The 21959-nt window shown below is 45.7% G+C and overlaps 1 protein-coding gene across 1 annotated transcript in view; it reads right to left on the bottom strand.

Annotated features, from left to right (window-relative positions):
• Nucleotides 1-21959, bottom strand: part of GEX3 (gamete-expressed 3) — a 131876-nt gene that overhangs the window by 62658 nt on the left and 47259 nt on the right. Inside the window, exons 6-7 of the mRNA XM_087371439.1 lie at nucleotides 14243-14599; nucleotides 399-651 (exon numbers count right to left, since the gene is read on the bottom strand). Of these exons, the coding sequence (XP_087227565.1) occupies nucleotides 399-651; nucleotides 14243-14599 (610 nt within the window). The remainder of the gene's footprint in view (nucleotides 1-398; nucleotides 652-14242; nucleotides 14600-21959) is intronic.

Consider the following 21959-nt stretch of genomic DNA (forward strand, 5'->3'; position numbering starts at 1 on the left):
GAAGGGGGAAAAGCGGGCTAGCAGGGCAGCGATGATAGGTCAAAGATCTCATGCTGCTTGCTTGTCGAGTCCCTCGCCATATGACACCCATAATCTCTGGAATTTGAATGGGACCATTTTTATCATAACATGTAGATGCAAAACCCTGTACATCACTTCTTCAATTGCTTGCATGAACTGGTATTGAGATTTCTGTAAAATTGTATCGACTATCATGTGTACATCTAGTAGAGGCATTAAAAGAAAATGACATTAAATTCATATATGCCTTTTTAATATTCTTGACCGAAGCACTCTCTCTTCAACTGCTGTTCATGACAAAGTTGTGCTATGTAACGGCACACATCAGTATTGTAGACAGAAAAAAGCAACAATAATATAGATTTCAGGTTTTGTACCTAACAAGTCAACCACTGGAATGCAGCTTCTGGTATCAAGAGGTCCCACTTTTGCCTGCCAAACTGAAGTGCCCAATTTGGTGGATATTGCATAAACCATGCTATTTTCGACAGTTGCTACATAGACACGTCCATTATTTCCAGATGTTACTCTGATGGCTGTCAATTCTACACTGACTTTTAGATCAAAGCGCCACCTTAGAAAGGGTTGCCAGCTTGCAAATGCATATAACCAACCATCAGAGCGTGCTACCTGAAATAGTTCATGAAAGGAAAGATACGACATTTTGAAAATTCAATATAGTCCTTGAGCAAGGCAATTTTGCATCTATTATTGCAAAGGCTTTGCAACAATAGTAATACTTCTATGGTTTGGTGTGATCATTGAAAACTTAGTTTTGCCAATCACAGGAAGCTAGTTAAGATCTAATCAATGAAGGAATTATCGTAGATACTAAACAAAGATTTACCTAGTGATATATAGCGCCAGTCATTATCCTCTCCCAAAAGTCCAAAAAAGTAATCAAAGGAATAAACTTGTGTTGACTCTTTGATATCCAACAATAAGAAATGAGGTGACTATATGATGAGAGGATCACTTCCTTCTTTTCAATGGAGGTCTCTTAACACCCCGTGTGGACAAACCAGGCTATAATGAGCTAGCTGGCCTGGTTGGTGGTCTTCAAGCTTCAGCTCTCCCATTATGTGTATAGATGTTGTCGTTAGATACAAAGGTGTTTTGAGCAAGTCTATGCTTGCTCATTAGATACAAAGGAGTTGTGACCAAGTCTATGCTTGTGAGCATGTCTATACTTGTTCATATGTTGTAGTAGTGTGCACGCCACCATTGATGCACATGCCAAGGGTTTCATCTTCATTATATCCTTTTAATGCTCAGAATCCCTTCTATCCTCTGTAGCATGGGAATCGTACATGTGTGGTAGAAGATCCTCTCTATAACCAAGAATTGGACCTAGGAGTCAACACTACTAGTAACGTTAAAGGTTGTATTAAATTAGGCATCAAGTTCTAGTACATAGGTTTAAGTTTACTTTTTCCTTGTAACACATGGCAAACGAGGGCTTATCTCATATATCAACTTTTGTAGGATCAAGGTTTTCTGAACACTATGCCTACATATATGTATTTAATGACACCCCTTGTGGTGGAATAGACATCCCTTACCTTCATTTGGATTGATTGTCTTCACTCTCTTGTCCTACCTTCATTTGGATTGGATCATTTTCAATTCCTCTTCTTCTCATGCTCTCGTCTCACTCCTACTTTAGTCGTCATTTGGATTGGATCATTTTTGCTTCATCTTTTCTTCTCCTCATGCTTTTCTGTGTCATTCGCCACGTTAGTGAGTAGACATCCTTTACCTTTGTTTGGATTGGATCATTTTCACTTCTCCTCATGCTCTCTCATCTCACTTGCCACTTTAGTGTTCCTTTTACTTGCATGGGCTCTTTTGAAAGCTAACCCCTACAATTTGGCAATCAAAATACTAAGGGTCCTTAGGAACCTATCTTCCTCATTGCGATTTCCCCCCTCCAGCCCATTCTCCTAACCTCATTTTCACTTGCCACATCTACTTTCTCTGTTTCCCTTATTCTCACTGATGTGGGAGGAAGGTAGGCAGTTGGAGCTGAAAAAGCGGCGGGGAGGGTTGGTGTAGATCCTCCATTCCCATGGTGGTAATGCATCGCTTGTAGTCATTGTAGGTATATTAAGCCGTAAGTGCATGAGTGCCTCCCCCTATTTTTGTTGTGCTTGGAGCAAAGTAGGAGGACAGCCTCCCTCCCACACTCACCCTTTTCGTCTTGGAGTAGAGCAAGGTAGGATAGCTAGAGCACCGAGCTATTGTGGAGCAGGGGGAGGCCCCCTCCATTTGGTTTTGTGGAATAGGACATAGGTAGGCATATGTTCCTTACCTTTATTCAAGTGGAGCAATAAGGATCTCCTTTTTCTTTTAGGTTGTGATACTGGCTAGGAGCAAAGCACGCATAGCTCCTCCTCGCCCCTCCATCTTCATTTTGTGACACGTGTGGTAGCAGTAAGCTATATTTCTCAAAGACAAAGCTCCCATCTGCTAACAAGGAAAGGCACCTTCATATACATGAGGCATCAAAGTGTTGCAAAAACATCACTTCGTTAAGATTGTTCTCCATTAAGTAATAGCAAATATTTAGTTTTGCAAACAATTGGAAATTGGCTTTAAGTTAGCATAAGAGCATTCAATAAGTTAGGTTTTGTTAGAAAATGAAATCCCACCAGAGGGTATCCCGCAGCGGAAGACTGATAGATGGGCCCATGAATTACTTGCGGAAATGTTTCACTATGGAATTGAGCTTCATCAACATGTGTGTACTTCACAACCATTCATGTGTGTGCAGGCCGGTAAATAGACTCTGCTCAAAGACAAATATAGAAGCAACACTTACATGTTTCTGTTCGTCCACAAATCGGACAAGGTACGATACCAAAAGGTTATGCCTGGCACCTCTAGATCTCTGAGCCCATGTGCTCCCTTGAGCATATGTAGACTCTCTGTCCAAAGGATCTCTTCCACCTTGCTGCCCGGGGAGTCAGCCTACGTGGGCAGCTCTCCCAGCCCTTAGTCTGCAGCTACTTGTGCTCCCTTATTCTCCTGAATGTATGCCTAAGGGAAGCTCCTTTGCTGCTCCTATCTGCTGGCTGTCTGCTGCTCCAAGTGATGAGTGAATGAGGCCCAAAAGCCTCCTTTTTATAGGGCTCTAGGTTGACAGTCCAGCCAACTCCTGCAGACCAGCCAGCCGACCCAAACCTCCTCCTGGGGCCTCCATTTCTGCTGATTGGCTGGCCCTTCCTGGCCACGTGGCTGGCTGCCACTGGCCCTGGCAGGCCTGCCCATACTAAGCCTCAATTCCATGACCCTAGCCTCCCAATAACCTTGCTGACCTGTGCATTTCTGTCCTTCACATCTCGCATCACTGACTTTACCGTAGCACCTCTCCCTCCAGGGGCTGACCATACCTATCTTTTCTTTAGCATTTCCATCCCCCGCCGCACAGCACTTTCTACCCTGTTGAGCTCTTACTCCACTTACCATGATATACGCTTTGATCGTGAAAACTCACCTACTTACTTTGGTCGTCTGTACATTCTTCTTGCATACATTGACTTTATACCCTTACTAGATGACCGTGCTGCCCTAGTCACTCGCTCACTACACGAGGCTGCTCTTCACGCCTTCCCCCACACCACCCGCTCCACCCGTCCACCACCTCCTGGGACCATACCTTGTAATAGCTGGTACAATGATGAGTGTAAGACTTTATGCCGTCAGCTCAGATTTGAAACAAAAAACAACCTTCCGAGCGAATCAGCGACGCTACGTGAGTACCGCCGTCTGGTACACAGGAAGAAACTTGGCTTCATGCGTCGGAACGAGGAGGAGCTGCTCAACATTCTATTCAGTAACAACTCTAAGGACTTCTAGTAGAGATTTCTAGAGGGACGGTCCCCCCCACCACTCACTCAGGTCTGGTCTGATTATGCACGCACGCTCTATGATATCCCAAATCAGCCAGCCCCTAACCTATCACATATGCCACGTCCCACATCCTGCATCCTCTTCACTAGGGGGGGGGGTAAAGGATGCCGTAATGAAACTTCATAATTGCCGATCGAAGGATCATGAGGGACTATGCACTAAGTTTATTGCATATGGGATTAACCTCCTAGCCCCGATCTTAGCCAAGCTATTTAATGAAGCCGTTTGCTTGGGGTTTCCACACACCTGGACCATCAACACTATCTCACCCATCCACAAGGCAAGGGATCCCATGAACCCGGAGAACTACAGGACCATCATGATTCGACATGTCATGTCCAAGATTTATGCATCAGTACTTGATTCTAAGGTCAGCAGATTTGCGGAGTGTCGAGGACTCAGAACAACGGGACATGCTGGTTTCAAGCGGGATCATGGGACCATGTACCACATTCTAGCGCTCAGATGTATCATCGAGGAGGTGAGGGCACGGAAGCAGAGGGTTTACTGTTGCTTTGTGGACTTCCGCAAAGCATTTGACACCGTTCCGAGAGCCCGTCTCTTACGATGCCTACATGATCTGGGTTACGACTAGGAGATCATTTGGGCTGTCATGGCACTTTATGAGCAAGTTTCAAGCAGATTCCGGACAGGATCTGAATGGACATACGAGATCATGAGCACTATCAGGGTCAAACAAGGGTGCCCATTGTCACCTACATTGTTTGGCCTCTACATCGATGAGCTCGAGATAGTGATGCAGGCACAGGGTGGGGGCAGATTGCTCTCTCGCGGGCATGCTGATCCGGATATTACTTTATGAAGATGACGTGGCTCTCTTGTCGTCCTCAGCAGAGGGGCTCTAGAGACACCTTGACGCATTACAGTCCTTTTGTGAGTCTCATGATTTGAAGGTCAACTTGGGTAAAACCAAGGTTATGATCTTCAATACATCCCGAGTCATCATGCGCAATGAGCATTTCACTTTTGAGGGGTCCCCTGTTGAGGTAGTTTCATCATACACTTATCTGGGGGTCGTCTTTTCCGGACCCACCTTCACCATGAGACCCGCAATGCAGGCGTGCCTGAGCAGAGGATATGCTTCATTGGCTAGACTTGAGAGACAGTGCTTCCGCTCTCATTTTCAGGATCCATGGACCAAAGGGTTGCTTTTTGACTCCTTGGTCTGCCCTGCAGGGATATATGGCAGTCCATGTTGGGGACCAGATTTGTCGGATACAAAGTGGGCCAGGGTGGAGCGGCTACAGGTTCTCATGTTATCACGGATGATCCGTGGTAAGCCATTTGTCCCTCACCAGATCATTTGGGCGGAGTTTGGGTCACCCCCATTACAGCTAGATGCTGCATTTCAGGTCATTACATATCTGTATCAAGTCCTGGAGTATGGGGATTACACATCCGGACGTAACAGGATACCATGGCTAGCATTGTCCTCTTCTATGGCACTTGCAGCAAGGGGAGATCAGAGGTGTTGGTATGCACGCACAGAGAGATGGCTTGTAGGATTAGGGCTCCACATGGACATACTACCTCCTTTCCAGTACAGCATGGATGCTCCTTTCTCTCCCCTCCTATCACACAAGGTCAACCAAGTTATCCGTGAGGATCTACTACAGCTACACACATTCCGGACTTGGTTGGGCCCGAGTGATCTTCCAATGAAGCTGGGCTTCTACAGAGATCACTTCTTACATATCACAGCGGAGGGTTTCATTGATCCACTAGGATATACACAGATTCACCTACCCTACTTGTTGAGGATCTCCCTTGGATAGTTCTGGGTCTCTTCACACAGACTTCGTATCGAGAGCGGCCGAGCATAGCGGTTACCCAGGGAGAGGCACATATGCACACTGTGTGACATGCAGGAGGTTGAGACAGAGGGGCATTTCATCTTCAGATGTCCTGTTTACTATGAGATCTGAGGGCGTTTCTACTGCCTCTTCAGAGATAGTTCTGGGATGTTGGCTTATGTCCTCTCCTACCCAAACCAGCGATGTTTGGCTGATTTCATTCTGAGATGCTCAGACACTGAGATAGGATACTCCGAGCACGCAGACAGCAGCAGACTTCTCCCTTGACTGATCATTGGTGTGGATGCTCATTTAGTAGCTCCACTACCACAGCTCATTGTATTCAAGTTTTTTCGCAGTCTCATAGACCCATCCGTCTTCCGAAAACTTTAATAAACTTTCTTTCTTTCTTTCCTTTGCCAGATCTGCCCTCCATGGTGGATCTCTGCCAAGTACTTGCTGTATGAGGTGCTGCCCATGTGGCAGCCCCCCTCTCTTTGCTTTTCTCTTTGGGTGTGTTGCCCACATGGCATCCAATCAAATGCCCATGTGGCACCCCTAACCCTAGGCCCACCTCTCCTATGCTCTCCTCATTTGGGGGCTTACAAATGGAGAGGTGACCATTGTATTTCCAATACCTCCTCACACCGACCCATTTTGGCCTGATCCCAATCTAGTCGATGAAGATGCTCTAGTGGCTCCCGTATCGTAGCCCTCTGTCATAGTCTTCTCATGGCTTTCCAGCCAGTGGCTTTTGCTCCCCAGGTCCGGTTCTGCTTTTGCACACCAGTCTGGTACACAAGTCGATCTTTGGCGACACTTGATGGCACCACGACGTTCAGTCACGAACCCGCCTCTGAACTCGAGCTCTCCGGGTACCAGCATCCTCCAACTGTCCCCCTCATGATGGATGAACAACATGTAATCCTCGAGGCACCAAGCTCTTAGGGTCTATTTCAACCTGTCCTCTGTCTAGCTAGGTCTGCAACCAAACAACATATCATATCCCAAGTACAAATCCATATTACCTGGACCATCAAGCTCCAACTATGGTTATGTGCTATTGTCCCTCTCTAAGTCACAGCCTCCATCTCACCATGAATCCTCAGGTTCCCCCTCTGTGTCAATAACACTAGCCAAGCACCCAGATGATTCCAGGCACTCATCACTGTCCATCACCTCACAAAGGATATTGACTCCTCTTTTGACCAATCCTCAATGTTTGACATTCTGATAGTAACACTGGGGTCCACATATCTAATCTCAGTAGCACTCGGAGTGGCCAACCAGCTGAGTTGACTCCTCTGACTCTAAGCTAGGACCCTTCTTTTTCTAATCAGCCTTCTTCTTTTTGCAATCTTTCTCAAAATGTCTTGGCTCATTGCAGTAGAAGCACTTCGTCTCTTTCTTTCTCTTCTTCTTGTTGTCTTCATCTGAAAAGTCCGCTCCGTCGTCAGATTTGGGCTTGCCTTTGCCAGGCTTAACCTCCTTTGCTCCTGTCCTGAGGTATCATGGCCTTGGCATCCTTATCTATCATTGTACTTCTTTTCCCGAGCTTCTTACTGTATCAGTAATGGAACCAGCTCCTCAAAAGTCACCAATGCTGTCCTATGTTCTATAGGCATCCTAGTCACAAAACTACTAAAGCTTCCGGGGAGCATTCCCAGCAGCATCCTTGCCATCCTGGTTGAGCTTGTCCTTTGACCAACAGTCGCCAACTTATCTTACACCACCTTTAACTTGGCGATGTGTTCCTATACCGATTCCCCTTCATCCATCCTCATGTTGTACAGCTTTGTTTCAAGGTCCAAGATTCTCGCCTCATTGTGGAGCTCATACATGCCCTCAATGTCGTCCAGGTCTCGAAAGAAGTGTTCGCCATCTAAATATGAGGCAACACCATATCCGCCGTCGTACCCACAATGATAGCCAAGGCTTTCGCATCCCGGATTCGCCATGCTCTCACTAATACAAGGTCTGTTGGCATTGTCACAGCCATTGAGGATGATGTGACTGGAGTAGTTACGGTAGCGTGAGGTATAAGCTCCTTCCCCATCGCAACCCTCCATGACTCCCTCAACAATAAGTAGCTCCAACCTTCATTTCCCACAACGGGTAGTTGGTCCCGTCGACCTTGCACCAAAATTTGGGATTCGGTATTTATGGGCCATGATAATGAACTAAAAGAGGTAAAGAGTTTGGAGTGTCGTGCACCTGTTTGAACCTAAGCCTCCCACCTTGGGTACAATCCTTCATGCGCCTGCTTGAACCTGAGCCTCCCGCCTGGGTATAAGCCTTTAGGCACCAAAGCTAATTCCTCCGAGCAGTGAATCAAGGTCGTCCTTCAGCAAGGTCCTTGCTTTCAAGCTCCAATTTTGGAGAACCTCTGTCAGGGCTCTAATACCATGTTAGAAAATGAAATCCCACCAAAGGGTATCCCGCAGCAACGCGGAAGAGTGATAGATGGGCCTAGGAATTATACGCGGAAGTGTTTTACTATGGAGCCAAGCTTCATCAACATGTGTGCACTTCACAACCATTTATGTGTGTGCATACCAACTAGACTGTGTTCAACGACAAATATAGAAGCAACACTTAATATTTCCGTCAGTCTACAAACTGGACAAGATACAAGGTTCTCCTACTATATGTCTAGCACCTCTAGATCTTTGAGCCTGTGTCCTCCACTGAGCATATGTAGACTCTCTGTCCAAGGATCTCTTCCACCTTTCTCCCCGGGTAGTCAGCCTAGGGAGGCAGCTCTCCACAGCTCTTAGTCTGCAGCTCCTTGTGCTCCCTTCTCCTCCTGAATATAGGCCCAAGGGAAGCTCTTTTGCTGCTGCTATCTGCTGGCTGTTTGCTGCTCCAAGTGAACAGTGAATGAGGCCCAGAGGCCTCCCTTTTATAGGACTCTAGGCCCTCCAAAATAACCGACCAGCTCCTACAGACCAGCCACACGACCCAACTGTCCAGCCTATAAATCTCCTCCTAGGGACTCCATTTATGCTCTTTGCTAGCCCTACCTGGCCACATGGCTGGCTCCCACTGGCCTAGGCAGGCCTGCCCATACTATGCCTCAAATTCCATGCCCCTAAGCTCTCAATAACCTTGCTGACCTGTGCACTTCTGTCCTCTCCATGTGTGGACAGCATCTGGATCCTCCTTTGCCAGATCTGCCCTCCATGGTGGATCTCCTTTGCCAGGTACTTGCTCTGTGAGGTGCTGTCCATGTCCCCACGCTCTCACATTTGGGGGCTTACAAATGGGAAGGTGACCACTATTTCCAACAGGTTTGTGGGTTTTCAGGCTCCTTTTTGGGCCTTCACATCAGCAACTTTTGCAAATATGTTGGCATGCATGATTAGTGTTTGTGGATTTTCTTTGGCCCCGATGCACAGAAATTCTTTGCCATAATTCTAATTGCTAGGTTTTAGGGCCCAATCTTGAGGTGGAATTTTGGGCGATCAAGGCTTGTTTTTGAGTTGCATATTTTGGACAGTTCAAGCTTTCGAGAGTCTTTTCAAAGCATGTATCGTGGAGTGCATTTTTTGGGTAGCTTCGGAAGTCTTTGTATTATTTTTGTTTGACGTTTCTCAGGCTCATTTCGATTATTTGTGGGTTCTTTTGAAACCTATTTTCTAGCTATCTTTTGTGGCTTGGACATGTGACAAAAGACACAAGAGTAAAGATACTGAGTTCAAGATAAATATTGAAGGAAAGTGGAGACTAAGGGAAATTTGAATCTGGAGAGGGCTGATATGAAGCCCTGCACGAGTGGGGTTTCAGCAGTTAAAAGATATGTGTTGCTCTAAGAGGAATCAATGAACACAAAGCCATACCTAGTCTTGAGAGGACGAGAGGTCAGGAATGAAGTGAATAGTTAAAGTACTAGATTTTTTCATCGATTTCCCTAATGGAATAAAAAATTGGCAGCTTATTTTAAAGAACAAAATTTGACAATAATTGCACACAACAACCAATTGCTAATGCCGCAGCCTGAGGAGTTAACAAGCTTTCAAGAAGATGAAGAGGAGGTAGTCAATGCAGGTCAAGAGTCACCTTGGGGAATTGCAAACAGAATGGGGATCTCTTCTGAAAATTGCTATCGACAAATTGGTAGGTATGGAAAGTGAATATGCCAAGTAAGTGGATGAAAATGCATTCGAAGGGCAAAATGCATGAGATAAGGCCACACTGAATATACCGAACAATTAAAATCCCAAGAGTGGAAATCCAGTACTTTTGGAGTTTCCAAACGTTTGAAAAGTTTGAAAATTTGAGGTGAAGTTTCCAAATATCGGTTATTTTTATATCATGATTTCAATAAAAAATATGCTATACTGCATATTTGGACATACTATTATTACAAATAATAGCACACAGCTTACAATCTACAAAATTTCATGAAAATTTAGACGTCTAAACCTAAAAGCAGTTACCACCACTACCAGACCGATCACATTTTGAGTTTTGACTCTCAAAAACCAGCTTACAAGTTAGAACTTGCAAGCTGGAAAATATGAAACTTGAAATTCGTTATGTCCTCAAACATCAATGTCAAGGCTAGCAACTACTAACTAGTTAGTAAATAGCTACTAGCTAGCATCTTAAAAATTCAAACAATCAAATCTATGCTATTCCAAATGTGTGCAGACAAAGTAGAGTTTGATTGGAGTTTCCAAACGCCATTTTTACAAACGTTTCGAAATGTTTGATAAACCAATGAAACGTGTTTGATAGTAACTATGGTTTTGGGAAGTTGGTTTGTCCAGCCTATCTTTGAAGAGTGATCAAGCTCTGTGCCAAATCTCCCTACTTCTCCAGGTCCTAATTTTGCTCCATGGAACTTCATGGGGCTGTTGTGCCCTGGTAATTTGCAAGGATTAGGGCAGAGGTCGAGGGAGAATACTCTTGCCATTAAAGGTTATGCTGACATAATATGGACTGTTAAGGTTGCTGGTTCTATTAACCGTGGCAATATACTAAATCAAGTTCTCACCTTGATTCAAACTTTTTTACGACTCAACTAACTAAATCGTCCATTAGAAGTACCCAAAAAGTTTGTAGCATTTCTCCCCTTTCCTCCCCCCCCTCTTCCCCAAAAAAAAAGACTTCTATTAAGTATGAAAGACCCTCCTTGAGAGAAATCAGGGGAGAAAAGCATCATGCAATACATGAAATACACCCTAGAAGGACAAAAAATACACTCCTAAAAGTAGCAAGGAAACAACCAAGGTTGAGGCTGAAAATGCCATCTCAGCCTTGTAGGTGACTCCGAGAAGAAAAGGGGCCACTCCATTCCCTAAGAAATACATCCCTCCTAGTAGAGGCTGCCTACGAAGACCCTTGCATGCTCTCCCATATGGCCATCAAGGTATGTACTGCATTTGTCTAGATGTTGGCCAAAGTGTGAGCGGGGTGAACCTAGGAGCCGTCCAAGGTCTCTGTACATCTAGACCTCCAAATGTGCCTTGCTGATATGCTCGCCAGAATCCAAGACATATCCACCGATGCATGTGTAGGTGTGTGCTGAAGTACAAAACATCATCAAAGGAACATGACTCGACTACATGTCATTGGATCAATAGAGCCCAAGAGAGGTCATGTCTCTCGTATAGCACTTGAGGTCCGTAAAGAGAAAGTCAAGCTACCAATCCCCAAGTCATATAGAAAGGAGAAAGTGTAAAGATGCTCAATAGCTTAGCAATCCCTTTCTAAATAATCCATGCCTGTCTCCAATCCCATAGGAAATGTTGGATGGACTCCTTAGCAAAGAGGCAACGAGTATGAGAAGAATCTACGTCGAACCTCGACCTCCACTGGTTCACTACAATCCCTCCATGTAGAGAAGGCCGAAAGAAAAGAGCGATCTTTCTATTCTTGAGGATTTCTAGAGTCTTCCAAAAGTATTTCTGCAAGTTAGCACAAATGCGAAAGCTCTCCCAATGAGGAGCTCTGGTGGGCTTCTAGCCTCTCAGGCTGAGCTGAAATTTCCTGGCATACTTACCGTGTATCGAAAGAAAGGGAGGCTCTTCTCTCGATGCCTTGCATCAATCCATTCCCATTCCCCGGGATCCCACTGCAAGTCCTTAATTGGGAACCCTCCACAGACTCAAAGTCTCCAAGAGCCCAAGGGAATGTGATTTGGATTAGGGTCTAAACATCACCTTGAATCCAAGAATCTTTGCTCCACATGACCTATATCCCCCCTGTCTGAATCTTCCCATTGACTCAGACACCGAGGATGAGAGAGCATCACCTCCTCTTCTTCTTCTGGTTCAGTGGCACCTGGTTGCACCGAGATCTTCTCCTTTGAAGCACTAAAAGACATGTGTCCCGTCTTCTAATAACTGACTGCATCACTCTTTCTCAACCACGGTCTCCTGAGTATGGTTGGGTAACTCCTACCTGTATCTTCGATGTCTACTACATAGAAGTTGACGGTGGTGGTCAACCCAGTATGGTTGGGTAACTCCTACCTGTATCTTCGATGTCTACTACATAGAAGTTGACGGTGGTGGTCAACCCATTGACAGCAGTGATGGGCAAATCCTCAATGACTCCTAGGGTGGCGAGTCGTCGAACATCTGCTACTTTGATTCGAGTGAAGGAACGCCTTGTGCATTTCAAATTCAACTTCTTCATGATACAAGAGCTTTCAAGATGGCAACCATAAGAGGGGAAGAGGAGGCCCTAAGACGGGCTGAGGTAAATATCTACTTGGTACTATCCAACCAATCTCCACCTGTGGAAGGAGAACAAGACTGTATCCATCGAATGAAGAAGTCCTTCCAAGGTTCTTGCCCTCGCATAAGACCTCTGACCACAGCTTGCATAGTAAGGCTCTGCTTTGCAAGTCTAGTCTATGATATTGAGGCCTTCTTCTCGGGTGGGAAGGATCAAGGTCTCCCTAGTCTCTGGTGTCTTCCAAACAATCTAGACCACTCCGAAGAAAACTCCACATCGGCCTTTTGAGCCGAGTGATGCAATCCCTGGAATGGCACTAACAAGAGCATACGAACCAAGCCATGGCCAGCCGTACTTGGTTGACCACCACAACCCTAGAGGCGAGGTCAAGCTTAGTTAAACTCCAAAAGAGGAGTTTCCTTCTAATACTCTCCAATATAGGGGCAAATTGCTATGAGGGAGAGATGCCCACATCGGCCTCGCAGCCCAAATATCCAATAGAGACGCTCCTCTAAATCCAAGTGAACCCAAAATCGGTCCCCCAATCCGAAGTGTCTTGGTCACTAATCCAAAGGCCATTGGATTTATTCCAATTAATATGTGCACCCGCTGCCAACAAAATAAGTCCAAGGCTGCCCTAAATAAGGTAAGGTTAACTGGAGCGGCATCCAAAAAAACAACAATATCATCAGCCAACTCACTATCCAAAGGCTCCTCATGCTGGGTAGCTTTTCCTAGAGTGCTTCATAGAAAATTTAACATTTACAATAGCGGCAAGGCATCCCAAGATGGATGCCCTCTTGTAACATCGCAGCCAAATGAGCAGAAGAGAGTAGTCACATTTTCTTTTGTCCCACTCACGTTAGCATCGCCATGGCTACATGGTAAAACTATTGGTAGATTCCCTTATTCCGCTATTTTTTACAAATTACTTTGAAAGAGAGTCACCAAGATCATCCATTAAAATATAAGTTGTGCGTAGATTACATGTTGCAAGCATGATATAATTGGGGGTATGATTCGTGCCATTGACCATATATTGGAAACCATATACACCTTTTGCAGCAAGCAGGGTAGATGCAAGAGCAGCCAGGGACGTCTAGGTTTCAAGTGTGAAATATTCCTTACTTTCTCTTTCGCATGAGATGGCATTACAAGCAGTCACAATTCATAGTAAGGTGAAATAGGATGCAGGCGCAAAAGAGGCCTTGGTCAATATGGGTTGAAGTCGCCTCTTTGGCACTCCCTTTTGACGTCTTTGAGCCTTCAAGAAATCCCTTAGTCTCTCCCCAAAAGGGAAAAAAACGAAAAGGAAAACTAGCATTAAAATCCATCTTGATTGTCATCAAGGAAGGGTACCAACTTCCTGTACAGGTCACAATTAGGAGGCTCTTTTTAATCCACAATCTTAGACAATTTAAGGACGTATGGTATCTCGACCAAAACTTATCAGAGACCACTAAAAGAGTTTATGACAAGCGTAAGGACAAGCACCAACGTGATTATGTACTGGAACAGCGCTGAGAACACTGTTCACCAGGAAATGGAAATCACTCTTATTCAAATTCTCATATTTCCCAAAGAAATCACTGAGCTTGATGCCTTTTTTTTCATACGTCAAAACACATTTCTAAGAGTTACAAATTGTGATTCACATTGCTAAAAGACTTCAAGAAGACCTTTAAAAAAATGTATTTGCATCTTTCTCTCTTTCCTTCATTTGCAGTATGATAAGGACATTAGGAGATTAAAAAGAAGAGTCGAGACTCAAGCATGTGTATTAGACTTTGGGGAAAGACAATTCTCACATAAATGCTTCCATCACATTGATCAACAGCTGGTACTCCAAGAAAAAGACAATCTGTCAGGTTATTGGCACAAGAAGCCATTGGTCCTGGAGAGTTCATAACCCCATTTTTGAACTGCACGAGTGTGCTCCAAAGAGGTGTCCCATCGAACATGAATGCATGGATGCCTGTCCCAGTATTGACGTAAAGGACTGAACTCCAGGCTGTCATGGCAAGGCCTGTAATAGAAGGAAAAAGGCCGATGGCTTTCAAGCTACTGGCTGGGATCATACTAAAAAAGTCGGCTGCAGAAGGCTTTGTTGAATCTGAGGGTGGAGGGGTGACAACCACCACAGTCTGCTCTGCTGCAACATACACCTGGCACACATATTAGCTGTTATCACACTTCTAACTATATGAACTCATTTAAAAGAATCATTTTCCACAATGTATTGGTTGGTGCACCCTTTTCTTTCAAGTTCGTGTCCTATAAAAGACCAAGTTGAGACGGATACTAGATTTTAAAATTCAGTCACATGGTCACACAAGGTAAGGCCTGCTCATGAACCTCTTAAATTTTCCAAACAAAATAAATCTTCAATATTACATCGTCCTGCCAAACATATAATTGATCGTCCTAGCCTGTTAAACACAGGATACCACATCAGAGTGCATCAAGCAGTGTAAAGTGACATCCAAGCTTGCCCCATTAGCATTAACCCTGTGATAATTTGATAGGGAGTGTACCTGTATTTTCCAATATCAGTTCTTTTGTCTATAACATATTTGAACCGATCAATGTTACTTGGCAAGATGCCTTATAACATTCTACAGCCAGACAAGCAGTACTTTAGGAGTCTGGACATATTTCTTTACGCCAGGGAAGAAGCTTCACCGAATTGAGGGCTACATTTTGGTTTAACTTTATATTTGACAATGGATGAACATGCCTTACTTTCCGCCCTCACCTTGTCCAATATTTCATCGGCTGCTTGGAAACTCTGTTGTTTGAATCACACCAGCTAAGATGCATCCAAGCAGCAGTTTATGAGAATCTATATGTCTACTTTTTGCTCTAGATCTTTGTCAGACTTTCATTTGATTTCAGAAAAAAAATTGAAAGCAAAGAGGAGGAGGCTAATTGTCAAAATTAGCATTTACAGCCTCATATGCAGTACTTCAGGAGTCAAGGCTATTTCTTTACACCAGGGAAGAAGATTCACCCAATTGAGGGCTACATTTTAGCTGATCTTCAGATATTTGACAGTGGATGCAATGTCTTACTTTTATCCCAAGCCTTTACAATTATTTCAGTGACTTCTTGGAACCTTGATTGTTTTAATCATGCCAATCAAGATGCCTCCAAGCAGCAGCTTATGAGAAATATCTATATGTCTACTTTTTGCTCCAGATCTTTGTCTGACTTTCATTTGATCTTGAAAAAGAAATGGAAAGAAAAGAGCATGGCCAATTGTCAAAATTTACTGTTCATTCAATGCAGAATGATTTACACACCAAATTATAGTACCAGCTTTGGCACTTGTATATTGACAACTCTCAATTGGCCTTCAGGTAAGTCTTGAGAGGGCCTTGGTGGAGGATGGGGAAATGTATATCACTACATAGTTCCAATGCGTAACTGAAGCTGTGTCGATGAAGCACTGCCCGTGAGGTGTTGAAAATCATAACTTCGGTCTTGCCAAGGTTGACTGTCAAGTCTCTCTCTCCTTGCAGAAGCATCCAAGCATTTCTGTAGGCATGCTCTTGAGGAGGATATGAGGACTATGTTGTCTGCGTATAGCAGTATCTGTATCATCAAAACAGCTAGCAGTGATTCCTTCCCTCCCAAGCAGTCAATAAAAGTTATGATCTCATCGATGTAGAGGCCAAGGAGGGTCAGTGAAAGGGGGCATCCCTGCTTCACTCGGATTGGAGCTCTTAATCCAATTTGACAAACCTCTTGGGGTACGCACTCTCCCTCTGACTGACGCATATAGGCTCATCACACCCCCAATTATAACTCCTAGGATGAAGTCTCTGAATTGTATGAGCATGTAGAATTGTGTCAAAAGCCTTCGGAAAGTCTACAAAGCAAGCATAAACTTTCTGAGACCTCGATCTCACCTTCTTGATGATGGCTCATAAGGTAAAAATGTGGTCAAGGAGAGAGGGGGGGGGAGAGAGAAAGAAAGAAAGTCTATTAATGTCCACGGGAGACCAATAGGTCTATGGGACAGCAAGAAACCATCTAGTACATTTGCTTTAGGGAGGACACATGGCAGCTCCCAGGGAGTGCAAAAGCAACCCCAATTTATTTAGAGTACCGACATAATAGTTTGAAAGAGTAATCAGCCATACATCAGAAAGAAAGAAAGAAAGAAAAGAAATTTTATTAGTGTCTTCGGAAGACTGATGGGTCTATGAGACTGAAAGAAAACCTGATACAAATAACAGTAAGGGTGGAGCTACTGAAATGAGCATCATCACCCGTGCTGAATCCTAAGTCTGATCATACATAATCAAATACATCTGGATGTAACAATAAAAAGAAAAAGACTGGAGCGGAGCGGAATCCTCCAGATGTCATGTCGACGCCTGTCAAGGGGTGCCGTGCGTGTCGGTCTCCTGGACAAGGCTCGATGCAAGACCAGAGCCACCGTGACTCCCGTGAGACGTATCCCGGGTCTAAACAATGATAGGAGGGTGATCTGTGTGTCCCCTCGATGTCTCGTGTGTCATGCTGCAGTCGTCGGGTCGGGGTCTCTGTCACGTCTGCGGCTAGAGACTGGACGATCAATGTCATTCGATGGGAAGAACTCTGATCTTGCTCTGAGAGGTGTCTGATGATGTGGCCAAGCCCCGTCGCCTGAGTAAGTACTCTCTGTGTCGGACCCCCTTGTGAATGAAGGTCATGAGGCATCTCTGATCTGGGTAGGCGAGGAATTTGGAAAGGAGCCCGGAGCTATCTCTGAAGAGACAATGGTAGCGACCTCGGATCTCGTAGTACACTGGGCACCTGAAAATAAAATGCTCCTGTGACTCAACCTCCTGACAGTCACACAATATGGATAAGCGATGCTCCCTAGGGATCCCTTTGCTCTGCCGCTCTCTATGCAGAGGCGGTGTGATGATACCCAAAACTGTCCGATGGAGATCCGTAGTGAGTGAGGCATATGAAGCTCATTGTACCCCAGTGGTGTGATGAATCCCTCCTCCGAAATACAAAGACAATAATCTCTATAGAAAATCAGCTTCACTGGAAGCTCCCTCGGCTCCAACCAAGTCCTAAAGGTGTGTAGCTATAGGAGATCCTCTCGAATGACCTGGTTGGTGTGTGGCCCGATCGAGATGGTGGGTGGGAGTACCGGAGGGGCATCTAAACTGTACTGAAAAGGAGGTATCCTATCAATGTGAAACCCTAGTCTCACAAACCATCTGTGAGTCCGTGCATACCAGCATTGCTTGTCTCCCTGTACTGCCAACCTCATGGAGGAATCGAGAGCCAACCATGGCAACCTCTGTCTCCCTGATGTGCAGTCCCCATGAGAGGCGGTGTGATGATGGAGATCCGTAGTGAGTGAGGCATATGAAGCTCCCCCGGTGGTGTGATGAATCCCTCCTCCGAAATACGAAGACAATAATCTCTATAGAAAATCAGCTTCACTGGAAGCTCCCTCGGCTCCAACCAAGTCCTAAAGGTGTGTAGCTATAGGAGATCCTCTCGAATGACCTGGTTGGTGTGTGGCCCGATCGAGATGGTGGGTGGGAGTACCGGAGGGGCATCTAAACTGTACTGAAAAGGAGGTATCCTATCAATGTGAAACCCTAGTCTCACAAACCATCTGTGAGTCCGTGCATACCAGCATTGCTCGTCTCCCTCTGCTGCCAACCTCATGGAGGAATCGAGAGCCAACCATGGCAACCTCTGTCTCCCTGATGTGCAGTCCCCATATGATCTAACCCGGTGTAGATATGTGATGGTCTGAAGCATAAAGAAGAATCTTGATGATGATCCCGGCAAGTGAGCAACCGGTCCCTCCGAACGCCCCCATGAAAAGTCTCAAGCTCATCGATGTAGAGACCAAACAGGGTTGGTGATAAGGGACAACCCTGTTTGACCCCTATGGTACTCAAGATCTCATCTGTACAACCTGTGCCTGTCCGAACTCAGCCTGAGACTCTCTCATAAAGTGCCATGACTACCCAGATGATCTCCTGATCAAATCCCAATGTCTGTAGGTGTGTGATGAGACGAGCTCGAGGTACTGTGTCAAAGGCTTTGCGGAAATCCACAAAGCAGCAATATACCCTCTCCTTCTGTGATCTGGCCTTCACAATGACATTCCTGAGTGTGAGTATGTGATCCATAGTCCCATGGTCTCGTCGCCTGAAACCAGCCCTGACCCTCTGCTTTGAGCCCTCTCATCTCTGCAAACAGGCTGACCGACGCATCCAATACAACTACATAGATCTTGGACATCACATGTCCAATCATGATAGTCCTGTAGTTACTCGGGTCCATGGGATCCCTTGCCTTGTGGATCGGGGTGATGGTGTTCAGTGTCCAAGTGCGGGGGAAGCCAAGGCAAACAGTGTCATTGAATAGCTTTGCTAGGATCGGGGCTAATGTGTCGATCCCATATGCGATAAACTCAGTGCATAGCCCCTCGTGATCCTTAGCTCGGCCATTGTGCAGTTTCAATGTCGCGTCCTTGACTCCCTCTCTAGTGAACAACGTGCAAGTGGTGGGGCGAGGGGTGTGTATGAGATCTGGAGTGGGCTGGCGTGGGACATCATAAAGATGGTGTGCATACGTGTGCCAAACTCTCGTGTTGGTAAGGGGTGATGGAGACCTACGCTCAAGGAATCTCCGCCAAAAATCCTTAGAGTTGCTGCTGTACAAGATGTTTAGTAGCTCCTCCTTATTTCGACGAAGAAATGCCTGCTTCTTCCGACGTACGAGACATCGATACTTGTGTACCATGTCTAGTGTGTTTGGGAGGTGACATTTGGTTTCAAGTCGGAGCTGTAGGCCATAAGCCTTGCACTTCGCATCGTACCAGTTGTTATAGGGTACAGAACCAAGAGGTGGTGGTCTAGTGGACTGTGTGGTGTGGGGAAAGATTTGGAGGATAGCCTTGTGGAGTTTGCGACTAATCAGGGTATCACGGTCCTCTATGAGTGGTATGTGATCGATGTAGGTTAGGAGTCTGTTTAGGCGTCCAGAGTAGGCTGGTGAGAGGCTGTGATCAAAGTGTATGTCGTGGTAGGTGTTGTGCTTCCTATGTGGTGTGTGTGGTGTGGCTAGGCATGGGGTGGCGATAGTGAAGAATAGGTATGTGTGATCAGGCTCCTGGAGGGAGTGGTGCTACGGTGAAGTTGGTGATACATGAAGTGAAGGTAGGGGATCCCATGATGTAATCTACTACACTAGTGCCCCCCCCCCCCCCCGTGTGGGAAGCAAGTAAAACCACTTGAGGAGGGCCATAGTCCAAGCCCGTTATTGTAGATGATGAGATCATGCATCCTGCTCCAGATCAAGGAGCGCGTGCCCATATGGTGTAACAGGCCCGTGTCGGTCCGATGATGGTCATACTTGCTCCGTCTAGGTCCATGTCTGGTAGCATGATAGAGTCGTCTTGGAAGTCCAGGAGTGATGCCTAGCGTGTGCTCATCCTGGCGTTGAAGTCCCCAACAAGGAGAACTTCCCCGCGGGCTGAAAGGTTTGGGATATCCTGATGTAAGGGTGCATATGGCGATGTCTCACCCTCCTCTCATGCCACTCTGGCGAAGTGGGATGTCTCTAGCGGGAAGTAGCATATTGCTATGAAAAGGTCACGAGTGTCTGTGCGTCAGATCCGGATCCACATGAATCGGGAGTGTGCATCCTTTCTCTCAATGGAATGGTTCAAGCGAGGGAAGACCTGTACAATATTGCGACCCCGCCGAATCCTCAGACTCCTCCTGTATCCCTTGTCTCATCCCAGAAGGCTGACTCCCATGTGTAGCCACTGACTATCAGTAGTGGACGCTCTAGGCTCTGGTATGTTTCCGTGTAAAAGACTGTCTCGTCCTATATAGGACTCCGAGAAGTTCCCTAAGTCTGACCATAAGGTACCATTATAGTTCCAAATGGTGCAGGCTAGGGTCTCGGAAACGTGAGTCTCATAGGCCCCGTCCCCCTAGGGGGTACCGGTGGGAGCCCGATGGGTGCTGGTCAACAACCTACCATCTTGGACCACAGCCCATTTTCCCTCCTTGCGGGCAACATCCCACTATTGTAGAAGAACTCGTCGCTCCTCAATCTGTAGTGGTGTCAAATCCTCGTCCATGGACAAGGTGGGATGCTCTCGTAGAGCAGCTCGGCGTCGGAGTGTCGCTAGTCGAGCAGTGAATCTCTGAAGCGAATGACTAGAGGCTGCTCTCGGTTGGGGTCTCTCCCAACACGCCATGCTCCCTCTATGCCATGGTCGGGGACCCCCATGGTGGTGGTCAGAAAGGTGATCGCCTCCTCCATGGGCGTCGTAGTGGTTCTGGTGCTGTCTCGCGTGATCCCTCGTATCCAAATGTTGAGGGCCTTCGAAGCCCTCTGCTACTACTCCTATATGGCGGCTGAAACGGTTGCCTTTGCGGGCTCCCGTTTCGCCATGTCCACCCATCTAGTCGTCTCTGCTATAGCCGACTGTATCATGGCTATCTGTGCCTCCATCTCTGTGACTGGGATCCCTCCAAGCGCTACTCTGAGGGTCCCGAGCTCCTCTCGAAGCTGTGATTTAAACTCTTTGATTAAGGCTACGCCTTCACCGTAAACTGTCCATTTTTCATCCTTTCTAGCAGCCCTGACTTTAGCTAATTCAGTTGCCCCCCCCCACACACACACAGATGATATGTTATATTAAAGTCCGCGTGAGACCCTTCAGGATCTATAGGATTGGTGATCAGTATCAACTGATAGTGATCCCTTACATTTAGTAAGAGAACACATTACAAACTTATTATGTAGTAAGTACTTGCTGGGCTAGCTTGTGTGGTAGTCCTAGTATCTTGGCGTGGAGTTCCAAAATCTCTTACAAGTAGCTTCCTAGCTTTTTTGCTGGCTGCTCTACCAGATTTTTAAGGTTATCTCTACTGTCTCCATAACCTTCTCTGATGTGTGCATAGGCTCTATGCCATGGGAGTACATCTACCTCCCCTGTGGAGCAGATTTTGTAGGTTCTTTCTTTTCTAGAGATCCTAGGTCGTGCCCATCTACCCTTCTCCACCTCAAGATCATGTGAACTGTTTTGCTTTTGTAGATTAGATGCCTTTAAAATATTGATATGTCTTCCCCAAGGTATTTCTTTATTCCATAGCTATCCATTGAGTTAATTTTCTGTTGGTAGAACTGCATTTTTGTCCCTGGGTTTTGCCATAGTTTCTGTAGCATTTTTGTGTCACTATGTCCCTGATTTCACATGCATCTTCTAGTATATCATCCATGACTCCATCCACTTCATTCCCTCTCTGTGCCAACCCATGATTTGCGTAGCTTCGATCGCCTTGCATGGTATCTCATTGTCGTCCATCTTCTCAACTTTGTTGAGGTAAGCCATGAATTGACATAATGCTTACCCTTCTAGAGGTATCATTCTTGTTTCAGCCAATAGGATGGGATAAGATGTCTATGGCTTGAGCCCTAGCTCCCCTATAGGAAACGTTTATGTATAGTTTCTATTTTTTCCTAGTATAACCTCAAGAG

The sequence above is a fragment of the Dipteris shenzhenensis genome, chromosome 33, assembly GCF_047967505.1.
Source record: "Dipteris shenzhenensis isolate YYH24624 ecotype China chromosome 33, Dip_SZ_1.0, whole genome shotgun sequence".
Classification (NCBI taxonomy): Eukaryota; Viridiplantae; Streptophyta; class Polypodiopsida; order Gleicheniales; family Dipteridaceae; genus Dipteris; species Dipteris shenzhenensis.